General features: G+C 39.0%; 1 protein-coding gene across 3 annotated transcripts in view; it reads left to right on the top strand.

The window, feature by feature from the left end:
* Positions 1 to 15,852, top strand: part of LOC132568245 (ubiquitin-protein ligase E3A) — a 35,671-nt gene extending 19,819 nt beyond the window's left edge. For all 3 annotated transcript variants that reach the window (XM_060233859.1, XM_060233858.1, XM_060233860.1), the window contains 8 exons: positions 98 to 1,350; positions 8,869 to 9,013; positions 10,533 to 10,738; positions 11,978 to 12,142; positions 13,012 to 13,167; positions 13,265 to 13,338; positions 14,670 to 14,813; positions 15,053 to 15,852. In XM_060233859.1, the coding sequence (XP_060089842.1) occupies positions 98 to 1,350; positions 8,869 to 9,013; positions 10,533 to 10,738; positions 11,978 to 12,142; positions 13,012 to 13,167; positions 13,265 to 13,338; positions 14,670 to 14,813; positions 15,053 to 15,173 (2,264 nt within the window). In that variant the 3' untranslated portion in view covers positions 15,174 to 15,852. The remainder of the gene's footprint in view (positions 1 to 97; positions 1,351 to 8,868; positions 9,014 to 10,532; positions 10,739 to 11,977; positions 12,143 to 13,011; positions 13,168 to 13,264; positions 13,339 to 14,669; positions 14,814 to 15,052) is intronic.
* The last annotated feature ends 5,419 nt before the right edge of the window (positions 15,853 to 21,271 follow it).

Here is a 21,271-nt window from a genome sequence, read left to right as displayed (position 1 = left end):
GACTGTTGAGGTTAGGAAAGGATAATTCCCTTAGTGTCTTCTAAGTGGATGTATCTGAGTTCAAAAAGCTTTTCTGGTTTTGTTTTTAACTTTCTAGATGTGACTTTCTTAACAGAAGAAAAGGTATATGAAATTCTTGAGCTATGTGGAGAAAAAGAGGACTATTCCCCTTTAATTCGTGTCATTGGGAGAGTGTTTTCTAGTGCTGAGGCACTGGTACAGAGTTTTCGAAAAGCCAAGCAGCATACTAAGGAAGAACTGAAGTCTCTTCAAGGAAAGGATGAAGATAAAGATGAAGATGAGAAGGAAAAAGCTGCTTGTTCTTCTGCCATGGAGGAAGATTTGGTTGCACCATCATCATCGTCATCAAGAGTAGGTGATAACGCACAGGGGGATAACAATCTACAAAAACTAGGCCCAGATGAAGTGTCTGTAGACATTGATGCAGTCAGACGGGTCTACAATAGATTACTTTCTAATGAAAAAATAGAAACTGCCTTTTTAAATGCACTTGTGTACTTATCACCCAATGTGGAATGTGACTTGACTTACCATAATGTGTACTCTCGAGATCCTAACTATCTCAACTTGTTTATTATTGTTATGGAAAATGGTAATCTTCATAGTCCTGAGTACCTGGAAATGGCACTGCCATTGTTTTGCAAAGCAATGAGTAAGTTACCCCTCGCAGCTCAAGCAAAACTGATCAGATTGTGGGCAAAGTATAGCGCAGACCAGATTCGACGAATGATGGAAACATTTCAGCAGCTTATAACCTACAAAGTCATAAGCAACGAATTCAACAGTCGTAACTTAGTGAATGATGATGATGCCATTGTTGCTGCTTCAAAGTGCTTAAAAATGGTTTACTATGCAAATGTAGTAGGAGGGGATGTGGATACAGATCATAATGAAGAGGAGGATGAAGAACCTATCCCAGAATCCAGCGAGCTAACCCTTCAAGAACTGCTGGGTGAGGAGAGACGAAATAAAAAAGGGCCTCGAGTAGACCCACTGGAAACTGAACTTGGAGTAAAAACGATAGATTGCCGAAAACCACTTATCCCCTTTGAAGAATTTATTAATGAACCACTGAATGATGTTCTAGAAATGGACAAAGATTACACTTTCTTTAAGGTAGAAACGGAAAACAAATTCTCCTTTATGACATGTCCCTTTATATTGAATGCTGTTACCAAGAACCTGGGGTTGTATTATGACAACAGGATCCGCATGTACAGTGAACGACGCATTACTGTACTCTACAGTTTAGTTCAAGGACAGCAGTTAAATCCATATTTGCGGCTAAAAGTGAGACGTGATCATATCATAGATGATGCACTTGTCCGGGTAAGTAGCTCAACCATGTCAAAACAAAATAGCTAGAAGCCAATGTGTTACTTTATTATCACTAGTAACTTCTGGATTTATTCAGGATGAAATGTTGTCATGTACAGTTATTGTAAATAGTAATAGAGGGTTCTTGCTGCTGTGGAAGACTCTTACTATAACATGTATAGTATCGGTCCCACAAATTGACATGCATTTGTATAATGATTCTTTGAAAATACCATCCTCACTTATGCTAAAATCAGAGGAATTCATTAAGATTCTTAACCTCTGCAAAAATAGTCCATAATTTGTTTAATCTGGAACACATCTTGACTTTGGTCCTGTATTAGCCTTTCAAAAAGCTGTTTGAGGTTTTCGAAATTCACTCAGGGAAGAAGAATCTTCGGAAAGAAGTATCACAGAGAAAACAGTTGTCTGTTCTGTATGCACCCACTTAGCCTTGCAGCTGTGAAATGAAAGTTGTGAACAATACTGAACTTGTGATGTCTGCCTTACTAATGCTTGGTGACTTGTTTTTAAGAAACTTTCCAGCAGTGTCATGTTATGTCCATATGTTATGTCCTGTTATGGACAATGATCCTTTTCTTTAGCATATTTGAGTAATAGTGTCATGGTGTTTTCTTCCTTCCATGAAATATGTGGTGTTCCTTCCTATAGGATCTAATGTTTATGGAAAAGAAATATAAAGTAAGTCTTAGTCCTTATGGTTCAGAGTTCTAGTTTGCAAGTGACAAACAACCTGTAGTTTGTGAAAGCATCTGATTCAGATGTTGCAAAAACTGTGGCTTTTGAAGATTTACTGATTTTTAATCTCATGAGGGATGGTGGAAAGAGTACATGAGCCTGAGATCGCTAATCTCTTCTTCCCACAAACAGACTAAAGAGTGGGAAGGTCACACTGCAGAAATGCTCCAGTGGATCCAAGCCATTTCTTCTCATTTTTTCAAACCTACAAATTAATATTTGCCTGCATTCTGCAGAGTCCCCTAAGCACATAAGCTTGGCTGCTATGATATTTTCCCCCTCGTGCTTCTTTCTGACTGCTTTTAGAGATTGTCCTCTGCTGTGGCACCCATTTCTTTAGTCACTAGCTCTTCTGTTTGCACAAGGCCCATGTTTTTGAAGGAGCCCTTATGCAAACCAGAAGTTCTGGCAGCCAAAAAGTGAGTGCTGCAGCACAGGACAGCCTCCACAGCAGCTACAAAATACAAGAGGAATAGTGTTCTAGAATCTGAGCCATAGTAATTCCTGCTTTTTCTATGGGCAGCCCTGTTTTACTGCCCTCTGATAAGTGCAGGATCATCAAATGGGTTAAGAGTGACAAGCTTGGGGTGTGTGAGGAATTGAGAGCACATTTCATGTCTCCTGGAGCACATTCTGTTTTTCCTCCAGTTGCAATGTCCATTCTCTGTCCCTCACCCTCAATTATGTAGAAACCCTTCGTTTGGCTGCAGGTGACCCCATTGTGCTGCATTTGTGATCATACTGGAGGAGAGCAAGCTTACTGAAGAAACAATGCTTACAGTTTGCATTAATATTGTATAGTAAGAGTACAAAATATAAATCTTTAACTTTTCCAGTTAAGCAGTTGCTTTATTTCTCTGGTGCTAAGAGAGCACTCTTTATTTTACCCCTCATATAAATAGTCTGATCCTTATTTCTGTTTAAGCGGCCCTGTGGCGCAGAGTGGTAAAGCAGCAGTGCTGTGATCTGAACTCTCTGCTCACAACCTGAGTTCAATTCCAGCGGAAGCTGGATTCAGGTAGCTGGCCCAAGATTGACTCAGCCTTCCATCCTTCTGAGGTTGGTAAAATGAGTACCCAGCTTGCTGGGGGGAAAGTGTAAAAGACTGGGGAAGGCAATGGCAAACCACCCCGTAAAAAAGTCTGCCGTGAAAACGTTGTGAAAGCAATGTCACCCCAGAGTCGGAAACGACTGGTGCTTGCACAGGGGACCTTTCCTTTTCCTATTTCTGTTCAAAAATTTGGTTTTGTATATAGTTAAGGAAGTTGTACAACCCATTTGCTTTACAATTTCATCAGAACAAAATCTTTCTCTGAATCTAACAGTAGGATTAGATTGGTAACATATATTGAATGTGTCTGTTCACTTAAAGAATATAGATTATATTGTCTCCAGGAATATTTTGCCTAACTAGTTGGTTAGCATATAACTGTGCTCCACGAAATACCCTTTTATGCTCCTTGCTTCAGTAATAACTACTGCTTTTTAAGGGAAATTCAATCACATATTCATATATAATTGATCATATCATATTCTTGGTCTTTGATTTTAATGACTTTGTTCCACATGGCTGAAATTTATGAAGTGCCTTACCACAGTGTGAAAATAAAACTTTGATCCAGTTCTAATGTTGCCTATAAAGTTTTATGTTCTTGGGGAACTACAAAGTTTTCTTAAGTATGTGTTATGAATTTAGAACAAATGTGTTGACCCCAAAGCAGCATTAATTGTGACCCATGTAACCATTCCAGTGCCTTTTTCCTCTAAGACATCCAGAAACTGGCAGTTGCAACAAGCCATCCTGATTGACTTCTGCAAGAGCAAAACGAATGTACTCTTGATTATACTAGTAGTGTTATGTCCAGATCTTAATCTAGATATCTGTTTGTCGAGTGTGAGCGGATCTGTGGATATCTAAATCTGCAGATTGGGCCCACACTAAGAGAAAACAGATTTTTCTGCAAACGTGGGGGAACCTCCCAGGTTTGCAGAAAAGTCTGCAAATTGTAAAAAAAAAATGCATGGGAGTTTAAATCCCCCCCAAACATGAGTGTTTCTTGCACCCACATGCAGAGTCAACACAAGTATCCTTCTGTGACAGTGAAGGAAGCTGAGGGGCTATGGGGCAACAAGCACTGGAGTGATATTGTGGGGGGGGAGGCAGACTGGCAGCCATGGAGGAAGGAGTGCTTGCTGGAGAGGAGCCACAGTGGCAGTAGCTCAGCAGCCTTTGTATGGAAGGCAGGCTTGCTGGCAAGGAGTCCAGCAGCTGCAGTTCAGCTGTCCTTGGGAGGGAGGCGGGCTTGCTGGAGAGCAGGTTGGCAGTGTTAGCTCAGTAATCTTTAGGGGAGGCAGGCTCACTGGTGAAGAGACTGGCAGCCATGGCGGCAGTAGCTCAGCGATTTTGGGGAGAGAAGAGGGCACACCAGTGAAGAGGCCAGCAGCTGCAGTGGGGCCAGTGGCAGGCCACCTGGCTTCATTGGATCTTCAGGTCGGGGGGAGGCTTACTTGCTGGTGAAGGGGGCAGCTTGACTTTGGCAATGCAGCCTGGGAGTTGGGAACTGGGCACAGTGAGAAACTGGGGGGAAGGGAATCCCTCCCCACAAGTTTCACAGACCCACATTGGTCTATATACTATTAGCTACCTGAGGCCCCCATCTGGATAGCTAGAACTCTCTCAGCCCCACTTACCTCACAAGGAGCCTGTTGTGGGGAGAGGAAAAGAAGGCAATTGCAAGCTCCTTTGAGACTCCTTAGGGCAGAGAAAAGCAGGATATAAAAACCAACTATTCTTCTATAGTGTAGGAGCATGGCTCACTTGCTTTGAATTGTCTGCTGACTGAATACTGAAGTATTATTGAGGTCTGTTTGAATCCAAGGCCCTGTTTTTATTGTTGTGTAAAAATATACTTAAATATTCTGCTCTAAATTTAAAAAGACAATTGCATATATAACACTTCCGCATTCACCAATGCAAATATTTCAGGGTTCACTGTCAGACAAACAGTGCTGTCTTAAGCATCCTTCTAAGCCTATTAACTTCAGTGATGCTAGAAGGGTGTAATTCTGCTTAATATTGCACACCGCAAGTGATCTAATATTTGGAGTTTCATGATGAGTGATTTGAAAGGTTATTTGTATTATGTGTGTTGGCAATAAAATTTATGACTGCCAGAGTGTCATTATCTCTAGCACAGTTTTGTCAAATGCACAGAAGCTGTTTTACTGGGGTAGTGGGGAATAGTGTTTCAGTCTTGAAATGTGGTCAGAGCGTTGTAGCCAGCCAGGGTTACAGTGATTCCATAGATATTTCTTATCAGGGAAGTACTTTTCCTCCCTCCTTGCATATCCTATACCAATGATAGCTTCTGACCTGCCACAAGAAGGGTATATTATAGTACGGTTATCTTACCAATCAGCTGATCAGTCAAATTGACCCCCTATCTCACTGTATTAAGTTATTGTCAGATATTTCTTGAAGCCAAAATTTATTTATTAGATATTTTTTATAAGTTGCCACTCAACCAAAGGGTCTCATGGTGACTTTAACTACATTAAAACATTAAAATTGTGCTGAGTATGTGGTTGCTTATTATTTACAATTATTTGTAGGCAAGGTCAGAAGTGAAGGCTGATTGCCCTAGCTTTGCAGCTATTAAAGCATCAAACTTTTAAAAAACAGTTGCTGTTTCCATTTGTTTCTAGTTTAATATTTTCAAAAACTTAAACTAGGCTGAACTACTATTCCAGATCAAAGCAAAGAGGAGAGCAACTGTCATTCACATTTATAGAAACCTTACCTCAAAGTTATTGTAACTTTTAAAAAGAAATTCATGAATTACGTAATTTGGTTTTAATTAACATGGTCATCAAACCTGCTGCTGTTCATATTTTGATTCTAATAAATTTAATGTTTTAAAAAATACCTTACCAATATTTAACCAGTGAAATGACCAACTTTATCTTATGGCTTTTACAACCCTTATCTAACCTAATTGTGGTGTTATAAAGGTATGATGGTTTGCTTACAGACCTGTATCACAAATGTTCCCTTCTCACTCACTGGAACTGATCAAATGCATTGTTGGCAACTGCTACAATTCTAGGTACTGTGATGGATCCAGAAGCATTGTAAAGATGCAGAGCTCAGTAACTGGGAGAGTCTACACTCGTACATGATAGTTGCCCTGTTAATTATCTTCAGATTTTGCCATAGTTTAGCATCAGTCATATTATCCACATCCAATTCCCTACCCTGGTAAAGAGTACATATGCAGGGAGTTTCAAGGAACTAGGCTAAATGAAAACCCAGACATTTGTGAGGTTGATGTCCCCAGTTTGCAGAATATAATGAAAATTATGCCTCTTGAAAGTGAGGAAGACAGGACTGAATTCTGTACGTCTGTAGGTGAGCAGCCATATCACAAGCCTTTAATTCATTCCTGGTAAGAACAAGCAGATGCGGACATGTAGCTGTGCATGCTCTCAAGCTCCAACACTCAGCACCTTAGAATCATCAGTATCCAAGTTTATAGCAAAATCTAATAGGATCAATTATCTCTTCGGTATATAAGCAGTGGGAGTCAGCAGACCACACAAGAATGACTTCTGTGCCATACCAGCGTTAAAAGCCATCTGGCATCCAGGTAGAGTGCTGCAATTTTACCACTTGGGTGCTATTTGTGGGTGAATCCATCAAAATCCTGGAAGGCACTTGTTCCATGTGTGTGTTACAGCACACATTCCTAATTATAGCCCCTTCTGCCAAAGGGAGACATATCTGAAAGCCTGTACATGCATTATTAAGACAATGGCAGGTCATTCTAATTATATAGCTGCACAAGTTTGTATATAAAGCTGCACAAGTTCAGCTCAACCCAGCACACATTGGCAGCTAGTATACCAGCAACATCCCTGGCCTGTCTAGGCATTCAGTAATTGGATTAAGTAGAAACTGAATGCCTTCTATATGCCATGGCTGCTGTATAGATCTGTGCCTATCCCCAAGGTCTCTATTAAGGCTGTTACACATGATTATCCCCTAAAGTGCAAATCAAAGTTCTCTAGCTTAGTTGGGTGTTGGCTTTTGAGTTAAATGGGGTGGGAGAGTGTTCACAGGGCTGAGATACCGAGCACCATCGCCAGGAGCTGCTATTAAAGGAAGTTTTGCAGAAACTGAAGATGGGTCATCCTAGAAGTATACCTGCAAACTTGGAAAGCAGCTGCTTGAGGAAGAAGCTGCTTAGTCCCCACTTTCTGAGTTGTCTGTCCAGACAAAACAGCTGTATAACCCTCACTGCCTTTTATTTATCCACCTTCTCTCCACCCCCAAACCTGAGCCTGGCTGCCTAGAAGGAGCAGTTTTTCACTCATTCACAAGATCCTTCAAGCCAGTAGGCAGCGCTAAGGCACCCTGCCACCACCATTATCCATGTCAGTCCCAGCCAGTGTCATCTGCCTCCTCCTCTCCTAGCTACCTCTCGGGATGAGCTTGCCTGTCCTCTAGCTATGAACCTCTTTAAGGGCTCTGCTGTTCTTTCTAACAGCTCTAATGTTTTTATGACACTTACTGTGAGTTTTTCAATGAACAAAGTTTGAGAAGAGATGTGAAGGCCCAGAAAAAGACTGGAAAAATTCGGGGGGGAAAAGTGTCCATAATCATAGGCATAATCATATATATTATAATCATAATCATATATATTATGATCCTAAAGTAACAGAATGAGTTTTAATCTGGAAAAAAAACATGGGGTTTTTTTTGTTTTTTTCCTGAAACCTTTTTTGTTTTTTCCCGAAAAATTGGAAAAAAAAGAAAATAAATTGATTATGGAACGTTTTATTTTAACATGATGAATAAAATGTTTTTATGACAAGGTGTTCAAATATTTTCCAAATCATTTCTAAAAAATACATATGGTATCAGATTATTTCAATTTCTGTGCAGAGGACAAGCACATCCTAGGTCATGCCCATTCATTGAAACTTAGTCCTACACTCCCTTCTATACACTTCCCCCTCTTCAGTTCTTTCTATGGGAATTAGTTTTTTATTTTTATTTAATATTGTGGAGAGGAAATATGAATAATTGTTACTTCTGGATTTCAAAAAAATTGTTTTGTGGAGGGTTTTTTGTCTGTTCCACATAAACTAGTAACTAGATTGTTGCTCCATTTGTTACAATTACAAATAAATATTATTTTAAAAGTAAATTCTGTTTGTAATAATTGTTTGGGTACACTATATTTTTAATATGCTAGTTGTTATAATTTCATGCCAAATAAAATTGTCCATAGTCATATTTTATGTTCCTAAAGTAACAGAATGACTTTTAATCTGGAAAAGAAAAAATAATTGTTAATGCAGCATTTTTTTTTTCAATTTTTCCGAAAATTTGCATTTTTTCCAGAAAAACATGGGGGGAAACTGGTTTTTTTTTCCGAGCTTCAGAATTTCCAGAAATTTTACATCTCTTAAGTTTGAGTCCAGTGGCAACCAACGAAGTTTTATTCAAAGTTTAATTCAACATATAAGCTTTCATGCGCAGGCAAGCTTCTTTAGATACAGTCATTCAGATACAATTGTTTTCCAGTGAATTAGTTCATCAGACTTTTTGGCTTTCTCATTGTGCTGTTAAAGTATATCTTGGAAGTTAAAACAGTGGCTGTTTCATCCTTGCTTGTGTATTGTGTTAAAAGATAAATTATCTCTTTGGTATATCCAGTGCATATAGAGTGGATGTACTAAAAGTTTATTTTGTTTCTGATCCAATAGTTAGAAATGATTGCCATGGAAAATCCGGCAGACTTAAAAAAGCAATTATATGTGGAATTTGAAGGAGAACAAGGGGTTGATGAAGGAGGAGTTTCCAAAGAGTTTTTTCAGCTAGTCGTAGAGGAAATCTTCAACCCTGATATTGGTATGTAATTGACTTTTTACAGGATAATGCACATGGCGGTTGCTCTCCATATTGAATCGGCCATTTTTCTCCCTGGGTTTACTGCAATGCCCTTACCTCCTTACTTTACTTACTACCTTACTTCCAGACCATGTGGCTAATGTTTGATCTACCCATACTCCAAAGTGAAGTGGTAGAATGGACTGGGCCACTTTAGAGTATAGGTGGAGAAGATGCTATTTTCACATTGCTTTATGTAAGCATACATACCAACATACCTTAAGGACACCCTTCTCCCATATGAACCTGTCCATTCACTCCGGTGTTCTTCGGAGGCCCTGCTTCGGTTGCCCCTCCATCTGAGGCTAGACAGGTAGCAATCCGAAAAAGGGCTTTCCCGGTCGTGGCATCAAAACTTTGGAACTCCATCCTCAGGGAGAGTCATCTCTCTCCATCTGTCAGTATCTTCTGCTAGCGAGTGGAGGCTTTTTGTTTCATTTTGCATACCTTCAATAACTGTTACTGGCCCTCCTCCCTGATTCTAGTATTGGATGTTTATCTGTTTTTTCTTGAATCGTTTAACAAATTTAAATGTTTTTAATGTTTTTATGTGTGCCATCTTGGGGACCTTGATTGGATGGAAAGGAGAAATAAAAATGTTTTAAATAAATTAACATTACAAAAATAAGTACAAGAAAAAGTAGATCAGGAAAAAAAGTTCTAGCAATCTACTCTTTTTTGTGTTAATTTTCTTTTTTTTTTGAAGACGAAGAAGAATTTATAATTTTATTGAACAAGAAAAGAAAAATAAACATAAACAAGTAGGCAAATGAACATTACAGAGTTACAAGCATACCAACAAAACAGGGGAAGGGGGGGAAAAACGCAATCTACTCTTTTTTGTGCTAATTTTCTACTTGCTGGGAGTTTTTCTGCATACATAAAACATGTTCTCACTTTCTCCCCCCTCACCAGTTTGAACTCAGAAGAATGCAGTCGATTCAGTCTCCTTTTGTTGCATGTGTAGACCAGCCTTAATATCTATCCAGCAAGGTTCAGAGACTATTCATATCAAAGTTTCTTCTTCCATTATGCCTTTACGGTTGCTTATTTTGCTCTCAAGTCATTGACACAGCCTTGTGACAATTCAGCAAAAATCACATTTGAAGCCTTTCCGTGGCTGCACCCACTGTACGGTGCAGGTGGAGATCATGTATGCACATTTACTACATCACATTCCTTGTGGGTAGAAAACTAGCTCTGGCCTTAGCTGTCTACATGAAATATTACTTTTCCTTGTGCTATACCTATATGCAGTCTCCTTCCTGTGTGCTTACTGAACATCCCCATAAGAATTGTATTAAGTGTTAAGTTTCTGGCTATATTGATAGTCACTAAGAAACATATGAAAGCCTTTTTCTTTTTGAAAGTCTTAATTCTTAACCTTGCAGATGCAGGAGAAATCACTGTTTATATGCTTTCAAAATTAGAAAAATGTCTTGCTGTCTTCTGGTTTTACATACGTTAAAAAATTTTATAGGTATGTTCACTTACGACGAGTCAACAAAATTGTTTTGGTTTAACCCATCCTCTTTTGAAACTGAGGGACAGTTTACATTGATTGGAATTGTCCTGGGTCTGGCGATTTACAATAACTGTATTCTGGACGTTCATTTTCCAATGGTGGTCTACAGAAAGCTAATGGGCAAAAAAGGAACTTTCCGTGATCTCGCAGACTCTCACCCTGTAAGTTCAACATATTCCTGTTTTCCTACAATTTGGAAGTCTTTACTTGGTTTTATTGTATGTTGGCTGATACAGAATAATACTTAATATTAATAGAACATTTTGGGTGCTACTACCATAATCATGCCAACAGCCTTCTGAGGTAATCAGTATCAATATACCTAATTTTCAATGTGGTCCCATCTGCAGATTATTAAATCCGCAGATTGGTGGTCTCATGTAGAGAGATCAGGGATACCCCAACAAGCTAGGTAACTCCTAGGTTTGCTGAAAAGTTAAATAAAGGTGGAAAGGAAAGGAAAGCACCAGTCATTTCCGACTCTGGGGTGACATTGCTTTCACAATGTTTTCACGGCAGACTTTTTACCGGGTGGTTTGCCATTGCCTTCTCCAGTCAACTACACTTTTCCCCCAGCAAGCTGGATACTCATTTTACCAACCTCGGAAGGATGGAGGGAGGGTTAAATCCCCCAAACAGCAGCATTGTCTGCACTTGCACATACAGAGACTGTAGTATTGCAAAATATTCAGAGTAAAAACTTTATTTTAAAAGGATAATGTACTTGTAAAAAAACAAAGTACCACTGGATATTCTGTGTTGTTGTCTCCCACCCATTGAAGAAACTTTCATTTCTTCAAAAATGTCCTTAGGTTTCATTTAAGAGATTTTGCATATATTGGACACTGGATGCCAAGAAGCTTTTTTTCCCACTGCAGACGTACAAAAGGAAGCTTATCATGCTACTTAAAATAGTCAGAGGAACACTTAGTAATGAGTTGAGAGACTTGAAAGGCCCCCTTTCTTGAGAGAGTCTGCCAAACTTTAAGGTGTCTTTTTGGCCACTTGGGACTAAGCCAAACATTACACAGCAAACCCAAGTAATGCTGTCGTGATACCCCTTTGCAGGTAGAAAAGCCACATAGAGATTTCAATTGAAAAAATAGCCTGATGGACAAGACTGAAGTATCCACTGATCAAATTTGCAGCTTCCCATAATTGCTTTTCACCTTTTAAAAACATTTTTAAGACATCAGGCAGCTTATGTATGTCGACTATATAACATTTAGTTTGTATCTTAGTATCAACACTCACTGCAATAGATATAGTAGGTTCTAGTCCACAAAAGGAATAAAGTCTTGTTTGTTTTAAGTTGCATCTGGGTTATTTTCTTGTATACTGTGTCACGGGTATTGTGTCTCAGGTTTTAAGCTGTGTGAAGTATGCCTCTTTCATTTTAGGTTCTCTATCAGAGTTTAAGAGACTTATTGCAGTATGAGGGGAGTGTGGAAGATGATATGATGATAACCTTCCAGATATCTCATACGGATCTCTTTGGTAATCCAATGATGCATGATTTAAAGGAAAATGGAGATAAAATCCCTATTACAAATGAAAACAGAAAGGTAATTTGAAAGGGCATGCCTTCAATTGTGAAGTGGTTGCTGGAGCATTACCCCAGAATAGCTGTTACACCAGAGCCAGACCAATTCTGTGATTCTAATATATCATGCAAATTAAATAGGTTTGCATGATCTGCATAATTCTGCAGCATGGTTGCATACCCTGTTCTTTTGCAGGACCTGGTGAGGCACAAATAAGCTTTTCACAGCACTGATATCTCTCCTGAAACCCTGAAAATCCTATTTAGTCCAATCTCTGCCTGTGGGACTTTTACAATGCTGTACTCACTCACCTCTAGTATATCTTCAAAGCCCTAAGGCTGGAAACTTGATTTACATTGATCACAGCGAAGTTTCTGAGGAGTATTTGGGGGGGGGGGGGTTTCTTGTCAAGGTTTATGTGTGCAAATTTAGTATATTAACTAATGGAGAGATTAAAAGCCACAAGGTGCTGCTATTCCTCTAGGCTTTGGGGCTTGTCTAGATCTCTTGTACCATTGAAATAAGGAATGCCAGTGCAGCTATATTGCAGAGTTCCTTTGAAATATTATTAATCTAGAGTTCTTTTGAAATACTTAAAAGTCTGATAGAAATAGCTGTTTCAAAACATTTGGCACAGTAACAGAAATAATGTAGTTTATGAGTAATCTGATCCATAAGAATTTTTAAAAATGCTTTGAGGTTGATTCAAAATTACCACCATCCTTAATTATTTAAATGTAAGTTAATAAATTTTCTATAATTATCTCTGTGCTATGAAGACAATGTTGAGACTAGAAAAGTCAACAGTGGGGGGGGGGGGGGGATTATGTAACCCTTTGCTTTGAGACCACCCAGGACAATTGGCATTGTTTTTGCTTCTCATTGAACAGGAATTTGTTAATTTGTATTCTGACTACATTCTCAACAAATCAGTGGAGAAACAGTTCAAGGCCTTTCGAAGAGGGTTTCACATGGTAACCAACGAGTCTCCCCTAAAATATTTATTTAGACCAGAAGAGATTGAATTGCTTATTTGCGGAAGTAGGGTAAGACATTTTATATGTGCATACAAATGACCAATTGTCTATTGCTGCTTGATCCTAAAGCAAGGAGTGGTGGTGATACACTGTCTTATATTTCCAGAATCTAGACTTTCAAGCCCTAGAAGAAACTACAGAGTATGATGGTGGCTATACCAGAGACTCCCTTATAATTAGGTACGGGTTTTAGCTTTGCATCAGTGAAATGTAGAAACAGTGTGTCTGAAACATGTCATGTGAATCCCCAAATATGATGCCCATATATACTGTTGTGAGTGTCAGAGGGGGGAAGATTTAGGTATTTGCAGTGTGACTCTTTTATATTATAGTTAAAACACAAAATTTTGCCCTTTCCTTTATTATTACACTTCTTTGTCCAAAGGTTTTGAGCAAAGGCAATACAGATTCAAATACAACACAGTAAATGTTAAAATACAGCATAGAGAATGTAAACCCCTCTCTGGAACAACATAAAGAAACCACACATAACAAAGCCAACATAAAGAAACCACACTCCCAAAGAACAACAGAAGATGTCATTTCCAAATTAGTGTTTGCCAGCAAAAAAGAGATCAAAGATTCAACAGGCAGGATAAGTATAACCCAGAGTTCTCTAAGCAGCATTCATCGGATCACAGAATAAGATGAGGTGATTGTGGTCTCAGTTGTTCCAAATATACAACCAGTGGTCAGAATGTGGGCAGAAAATTTGGTGTGTTAATTAGGTAGCCAGCATGACTATTTGCGAAGACCGGGGTTTGCTCAAAACAGGGGGGCTAACAGACTCCCAGTTCCAAAATGCCTTCAATAATTGCTTGTTGTACTAGACTGAAGACAAGGGACTTTGCTGTGGCTGAGAGGAACATCTGATAGCTTAGAAAGGAACAGCTGGCCCGCTGTTTTCACTGCCCTCTTCAGTCATAGCTCTAAACCCCACAGAAAATACTACTAGAATGGGTTCAAAGGGAGAGACCAGGTCACCTGCCACTTCCCATGCATTTACTGCAAGTGGAGCAACTGCTAGTGCTAACCTGTATAGCCTGTTGTTAGTGTGAGAGACCATGTTCAAGTGAGATGTGTTTGCTCCAGAGATCTCTTCTGGCATTCGTATACAGACGCTGCAGGTAGGTCCCTGCTCTAGACCTTGTATTTGATGTGGGTAATTTCAGGCATATCAGTTGATTGCCCTTCTGAAATCCCACCCCTTCTAAATGCCTGACACATAATCTCTCTGAAATGCAATCACTAATAATCTGACCAAAGTTCTGTTTAGGCTGCAGTTTGCTTCTAGAAGGAGCTTTGCTAAGAATATACATGCAGAAACTTCTGGATTGAGTCAGCTATGTGTCTTCCTGTGTAGGATACCCAAGATTCGTTACAATTTAAGGGAGTAAAAAGAGTGCAGCTTTATCCAAGTTATCTCTAGGAAATACAGGGTATTTATGCAAGTAAATGTTTACTTTTCTTCTGCCCAGCATTTTTATGTTTCTTACTTTCCACCTCTATAGGGAATTTTGGGAAATAGTCCATTCATTTACAGATGAGCAAAAAAGACTATTCCTCCAGTTTACAACAGGCACAGATAGAGCGCCAGTAGGAGGACTTGGAAAACTAAAAATGATTATAGCCAAAAATGGCCCTGACACAGAAAGGTAAGACTTTAGATGTTCTAAATCTTTTCTTTTCTTTTTTTTGAGGATCTTTCTAATGCCTTTGCCATTAACAATGCTGCTTTGATAAAGAGGTGTGTTAAAAAGTAAAATTAAGTCATAGTTCAAATCTTGCCTACAGAATAACAGTGGGATATTTTTTTCCAAGGCAAATGATGTTTGGAGCAAATCAACGTACTCTCCTGGAAGGTAATTCTTTTCTCTTCTCTTCTGTTCCCTAGGTTACCTACATCTCATACATGCTTTAATGTCCTTTTGCTTCCGGAGTACTCCAGCAAAGAAAAACTTAAGGAGAGATTGTTGAAGGCCATCACATATGCCAAAGGATTTGGCATGCTGTAATAAAATAAATAAAATAACAAAAGGGATAAAGAGATTGGTGGTGATGGTGTCCCTGTCCCAAAAATAAACCGAGCCCCCACAAAGGCCATAAGATATAGCAAGCTACAGTAGTCACCCGTGTTTGTGCCTCCCTTCTTCACTTGGGGACATTGGGCTGGAACAGCAGATTTCAGCTGCTTCTATGAACAAATTATTTTCTTTTAGCGTGAAAGTGTTACATATTCTTTCACTTGTATGTACAGAGAGGTTTTCCTGAATATTTATTTTAAAGGGTTAAATCACTTTTGCTTGTGTTTATTACTGCTTGAAGTTGAGCCTTTTTTGAGTATTTACAAGGAAACAAAACTGTATTCTTCTCCCACCCACCCGCCCCAGAAAATATTGCCATCATTTGTAGATTGTGTAATCTTTAAGTCTGTGCTACATTTCTGTCCCAGTAATCAAATCAAAATCAGGAACTGTACTTTTTTGAACAGTTTTGCTTTTGAAACTTGAAGCCTTGGAGGAAAAAAAATGGTGTGATGCAATGACTGCTGTTCTAGCCCCCAAAGAAATTTGTGGAAAAATAAATCTTTAGAATCAATAAAGATGGAAGGGAGAACTTGGAATGTTAAGCTGCAGCCTTGAGAACTTTACTTTAGTCACAGCACAACAATTAAAAAAAACTCATTTCACTATATATGTTGTCTTTCACATGTCTTGTCTTGTAGCTCACTGTATTTTTAATTAGCAAGGTTTCTAGCTTATATGAAAAGCGTAAACATGGTTAGGTTGGGATTTTTTTATTTTTTAAAAAACAATGTTTACTGGGGGAAAGTGCATTTTCAGCCAAACTGCATTAGAATAGAGTGAAAACATATTGTGGAAGAAAATGGATAGCAAGTTGGTCTATAAAAAAAAGAGCATGTGGAAGTGCACTTAAAATGGAATTTTAATTGCCTGTTATGTTGACATTTTAACTAGACAATCCAGTCTTCCTTGCAAGTTACTTTTAATGATTTGTTGTTCCTTGATCAAGGCATATGATCAGTGCTGCAGCAAAGGGATGCTCCTCACCCTCCTCCCTCTAGCAATAGGGGGGTAAATAATGTTTTTAAGGACACATTTGCATTGTAATACTTTAACATATTCATTGTTTTGTGTAGAAGGCAAATTCTGAGATCACTTGTCTATTACATGAACATACCATAGGTTTGGAATGTAAATCTGCACATCTTATCAAAGGGATCCCTTTACCTTTCTACAGATAGTCCCTGCATGCTGGTGATGGCTGCTGTTGCAATATAAAAAATTAAAGGGACTCTGCATTTACCCAAGGAAGTGTAATTGGCATACCTCTTCTAACTGCAAGTGACAGCTGTTGTGCAGAACTGAGCTTGTGCCTTGGTGATTGCTATGCCTGACTTCACTACTACTACGCAGCAAATTCAACCTGATTTGTGCAATATTGGTATTAAAAGGTGAAGTTTTAAAATCATTGGCAGGAGAAAATATGTCTTTCAGGATTATTTTATTAAATTCTTTTTTAGTAATAGAAACAGGCAACTGTTATGTAACTATAATGCTAAATAAAACAGTGATGTTTTCCACCATGGTCCAGTGAAAAAAGAGAAAAGTGATTTTCTTAGTTTGATAAGTTACCATTGGCTATCATTAGAATTATTTGTCTAGGAACATTGATTTAAAATTAAACTGTATGTTGACCCTTGGTATAAAGCACTCTGAACAGCCAGTTCACCTAAAACATCCAAGAGTAAGTATTACCTGTTTTACTGGTGAAGAGAGAGAGGGATTTTCTGCAATTTGATGTACTGCTCAAAATTGGTCACAGTTTGCAAATGCCATTGAAAGAAATGAAAGTAAATTGTTGAAATTTCTTTTGGTAAAGTTGCTAGTTAATATCTCTAAGTATGCATTCCAAATTTGTAAATACTTTAGAGGAGGTACTAGATGTATTTTTTTCTTTGTCCTTTTTCTTTGTTCATTCATTTGGAGACCTTGCTATAGAAGACCTTTTTCCATACTTAAGAAAATGTTTTCTCTGGCAGCTTGTAGAACATCTTTGAAGCAAAGCCTGGTTAAGAAACTGCTTGTTAACCTTTCAAACTTTGGAAAAGGCCGTTATGTGCTGGCAATTCTATGCTATGATCTAATACATTCTTAAGGCAGCTATGATTGCCCTCTAGCAAAGAAAAGAAGACCTGCTTCCTTTTCGCCTTTGTGGTATAGTATTGCTGGAGCAGTTCCAGGGCATTTGAATGGTGATATTACTCTTTTTAGGATTTGCCTTTTTATAGAAAGTAAACATGAAATTCTGAAATCATGGCATTTTCATTGTAACTACCTTAGGAGATCTTTTCCTCCCCCCCCCCCAATTGTCCAGTTTTCCTGAGATAGGGCTCACATTTTTAGCATTTTGCTCATTTGTCAGGAATTAAAGATCATGAAGCTATCCTGCATGAACTCAGTAGGGGCAGTTTTTATGTACAGAGAGCTCAGATATGGGAGTGAACATACTTAATACACTATCCTGTAATGCCAGGCAACCTGCAGGGGTAGAATAAAAAAAGAAATTGTGCTCATAGACAAGGTCCTTAGATTAAGGGAAGTGTATGAAAAACACTTTTGTACACCCCCTCCCCCAAGAGCAGCTAGAGACATGTTGTAACCATCTGCCTTCCCCACTCTTACCCAGCTGCTCTTGTGCTCTTGCACCTCTAATGGCACTGAATGGCACCAACTACAGGAGGAGACCTCAGGACCTGGATATGTCACATTGCAGCAAATGGTAACAGGAAACTGTGCTGCACTTGGATTGCTCAGTTTTGTGCCCAAAGATAGTCTGGTTGTTGATGCAGAAGCTGAAGACAATGGGAAACACTGGGCAATTGATTCAGTGTGGTAAAAAGTCAAGAGAAAAACTGAAAGGGAAGACTCTGGTGGGTTATCTCATGGTGAATAATGGCAAAATGGGAATGAGATTCCTGTACATTACAATGCCCATGTGCCAAATTTCCTTTTAATTTTGAAATATATTCTGCTTGATGGGATTCTAAATAGAATTGTTCATGGTTGCTGCTAGGCAGAAGGTTTCAGTGTTAGAACAAGAAATATTTTTATCTAAGCTTTGTGTATTTCCATCATTCAACAAAAAGCATTCTTTTGCTGAATCATATTACACTGATCTGTGTAAATGTCATACACAGCATGTTTTCCATGGTACCTGTATCTTCTTGCCATTAAGCCTTTCAAAATGCATGATTTGCCATTATCAGTCTACAGACTTTCGGGAAGTTTGGCTGGATTTGTTGTTGTTGTTTTGGGAGAGAGAAAATAGTTGGGACTTATGGCAAAAGTATGGGTTGCATGGGCACTTCCTAATATGTAGAGTGACCGTCTTTTCTGTTTTAAGCCAAAACCTTCAACACAGGCTTTTCTCAGTAAAATCTCAGGGGGAAATGGTGGCTGAGTGTCCTGATTTGGGGGTGGGGAGGGGGGACCAGGATTCTGCATTAGATACCATTTTCCATTATTTGTGGCTCCATTGCAATTATGCAGACGTCTAGAGTTCTCTTGACTGGGAGATGGTCTAATCTAGTGGTATATGCAGAATTAGTCCAAATGGGATGCAGGGCTTTTAGAACCATTACTAGGAACTTGCTGTCCTTGCTTCTTTATGTTCACCTGCGTGACATGCCATGTCCTGCTAATCCTACTCACCACAGATTATCCATCTGACCTTTTTGCCTGTGAGCAGCAACCTTGACATTTTCTGTTTCTGCTAATCTCCCACTCCTCCTTCCTTATGCCTACCAGCAGGTATCTTTAATGGGCTGCTTCTTGCCAACCTGACCTGCCAAGGATTATCCACTGTGATTGTCCTTAAAATTTACCATAAATGATAACTATAGTATGAGAATGCCACTGAACATATAAATGCCCTTTTTTTCAGAAAAGTGGGTTTCTTGTTTCATAATGGGACCTGGTTTCTTGTGTAAAGTGGGATATAAGCAACAAAATCAAGAAAACCACTCATTCACCTCTCTGCTCATTTTAAAGCTACAGCAAGAATCAAAAGGTTTAACATTTTCCCTCATAGTTCCTGAAATGTGTTGAATTTTAGTCACTAACAACAAATGGCAAAAATGTGAAGCTGAAATCTAGTAGAAATTCTTTGTAGAGAATAAAAAGATTTATTATAAGAGGAAGCTTCATCATAATATGCTGCGGTACAATTTGAAAGTTAACACTGATTACCGCCCCCCCCCCCCCCAAAAAAAATCACTGAAGCTTTGGAAGTCTTAGAACTGCCTTGCAGTTAGATCATACGTTGTCATATGACTGTAGCTTTGGCAGGTTTCTTTAAAAGAACATGCCATTCAAGTAAGCGACATCATATAAGAAGGTTTTTCCATTTTCCACTGCTCAATGTAATTGGCAGTCACCTTGGAAAATGATGAAGCCCTAGGTGATGGCCCAAACCCATGCAACATGTTCCACTAAACAGTACAACTGGGGTTGGAAAGTTTGCTGCAGGGATGCCAATTCCTGCAGCACATGTAAAATTTAGCCCAGTCTTTAGAAACAGCAGATGAGACACCAAGGAAAATTTTCACAGGCTCACCTCATCGCACATGCAGGCGCAAGAAACTTCGTTGTCACTGGTTGCTTATGCTAAGTGAAAGCGATTGCATCTGCTGCCTTTTTCACATGGCCAAGACATAGTGCAATATATTTTATCTGATACAATTTCAAAACTAAATTAAATTGTGAACCATCTGTTGTACATTCAATTGCTCCATATGCACACTGTTTTGTAAAAAAAATTATATTTCCATGTTATGAGTTGCTTCAGGGGTTCAGCTCCTGCTTGCGCAAGCAGAACTGTGCAAAGTACACTTCCCAAAGTACATTTCCAGTGCTTACTAGGTTGCTGAATCAAACCCCAGGACTCCCCAAATCTTAATTTTTAATCAGCTGGTAAGGGTTATTGTTTGACCAGTTTCTTTCCATGAGATTCTCTTTAGTAACTATCTCATTGTAATACTCCCATGTCAGGATCTTGACGGGACTATCTTTTCCCATGAAATCTCTGTCCAATTTCTTTATAGTAATGCTTCGGTAGTTGGTTTCTGGACCTACTGGATTCCATTTGCTTTCCTCCTCAGTATCAAGTAGACAATCCTGATTTACGTGATAATATTTTTTCCCTAACTTTTCCTGGAGTCGTTCAAAATAATAATCTTGCAAAGGACAGCTTTGTTCGTGTTGTAGATCTGTGATTTTCTGGAGGAAGAGCTTGACTTTATTATTAAAAAGGACATCATTCTTTAGTATTGTGTGATAATTCATGCTTGAGTGTCTTCCAAGTAGCATGTTGTTCAACCCCAAAAAAAGATTCCTAGATTTGGGTCTCTGCTTGTAACTTCTTTTGGTTTTGCCACTCAGATGTTCTGGTTCCAGAAAGTCTTTGTCTACAAATCCTTGAGGGGGGAAAGGCTTCACAGGCAGTGCTTCAACCTGCTGTTCTGTTTTTTTTTTCACAAACATCTCTTGATATCTGCCATTTATATTAGACTGCCTGTTGTCTTTTTCATAATTGGTGGTGTATGGCCTTCTGTGTTCAAGAAAGAGGACAGATTTACTAAAGTCTGTCTCTTTCTCCCTAGCTAAAGCATTTTTACCACTTGAGCTATTCCTCCTTTGCTCCCCAGTTTGTATCTTCGTTTCCTCGGTGTGCCCAAGGCAATTCTGTGCATCTTTGACTTGCTCTGCTTCCTTACCTTGCAAGCCTTCACAAATGCACTTCTTGGCAAATGAACCTGGAGCCAGATTGCGTTGGATTCTAGATGGAGCAGAAAGAGCTCTTGAGGTTTCTGCATTCTGTAAAATAACCCTGACAACTTTCTCACTGCCATCAGTCACTACAGAATGCAGATTTGGAAACAGGCTCTGGGAAAGCAGTTTCACAAGATCTTTATTGCCGAGCAGCCTGGCATGAGCCAGTTCAGACCTCCTGAGCTTGATGGTGAACCTCTTACACAAGATCCTTTGATCGAGACTGAGAGTATTTTCTGCCTGCTTCTTCAGGGTCTCCA

This window comes from Heteronotia binoei, chromosome 3, assembly GCF_032191835.1.
Source record: "Heteronotia binoei isolate CCM8104 ecotype False Entrance Well chromosome 3, APGP_CSIRO_Hbin_v1, whole genome shotgun sequence".
Taxonomy (NCBI): Eukaryota; Metazoa; Chordata; class Lepidosauria; order Squamata; family Gekkonidae; genus Heteronotia; species Heteronotia binoei.
Note: the sequence above shows the minus strand (reverse complement) of the source record. Positions and strands in the feature narration are given on the sequence as shown.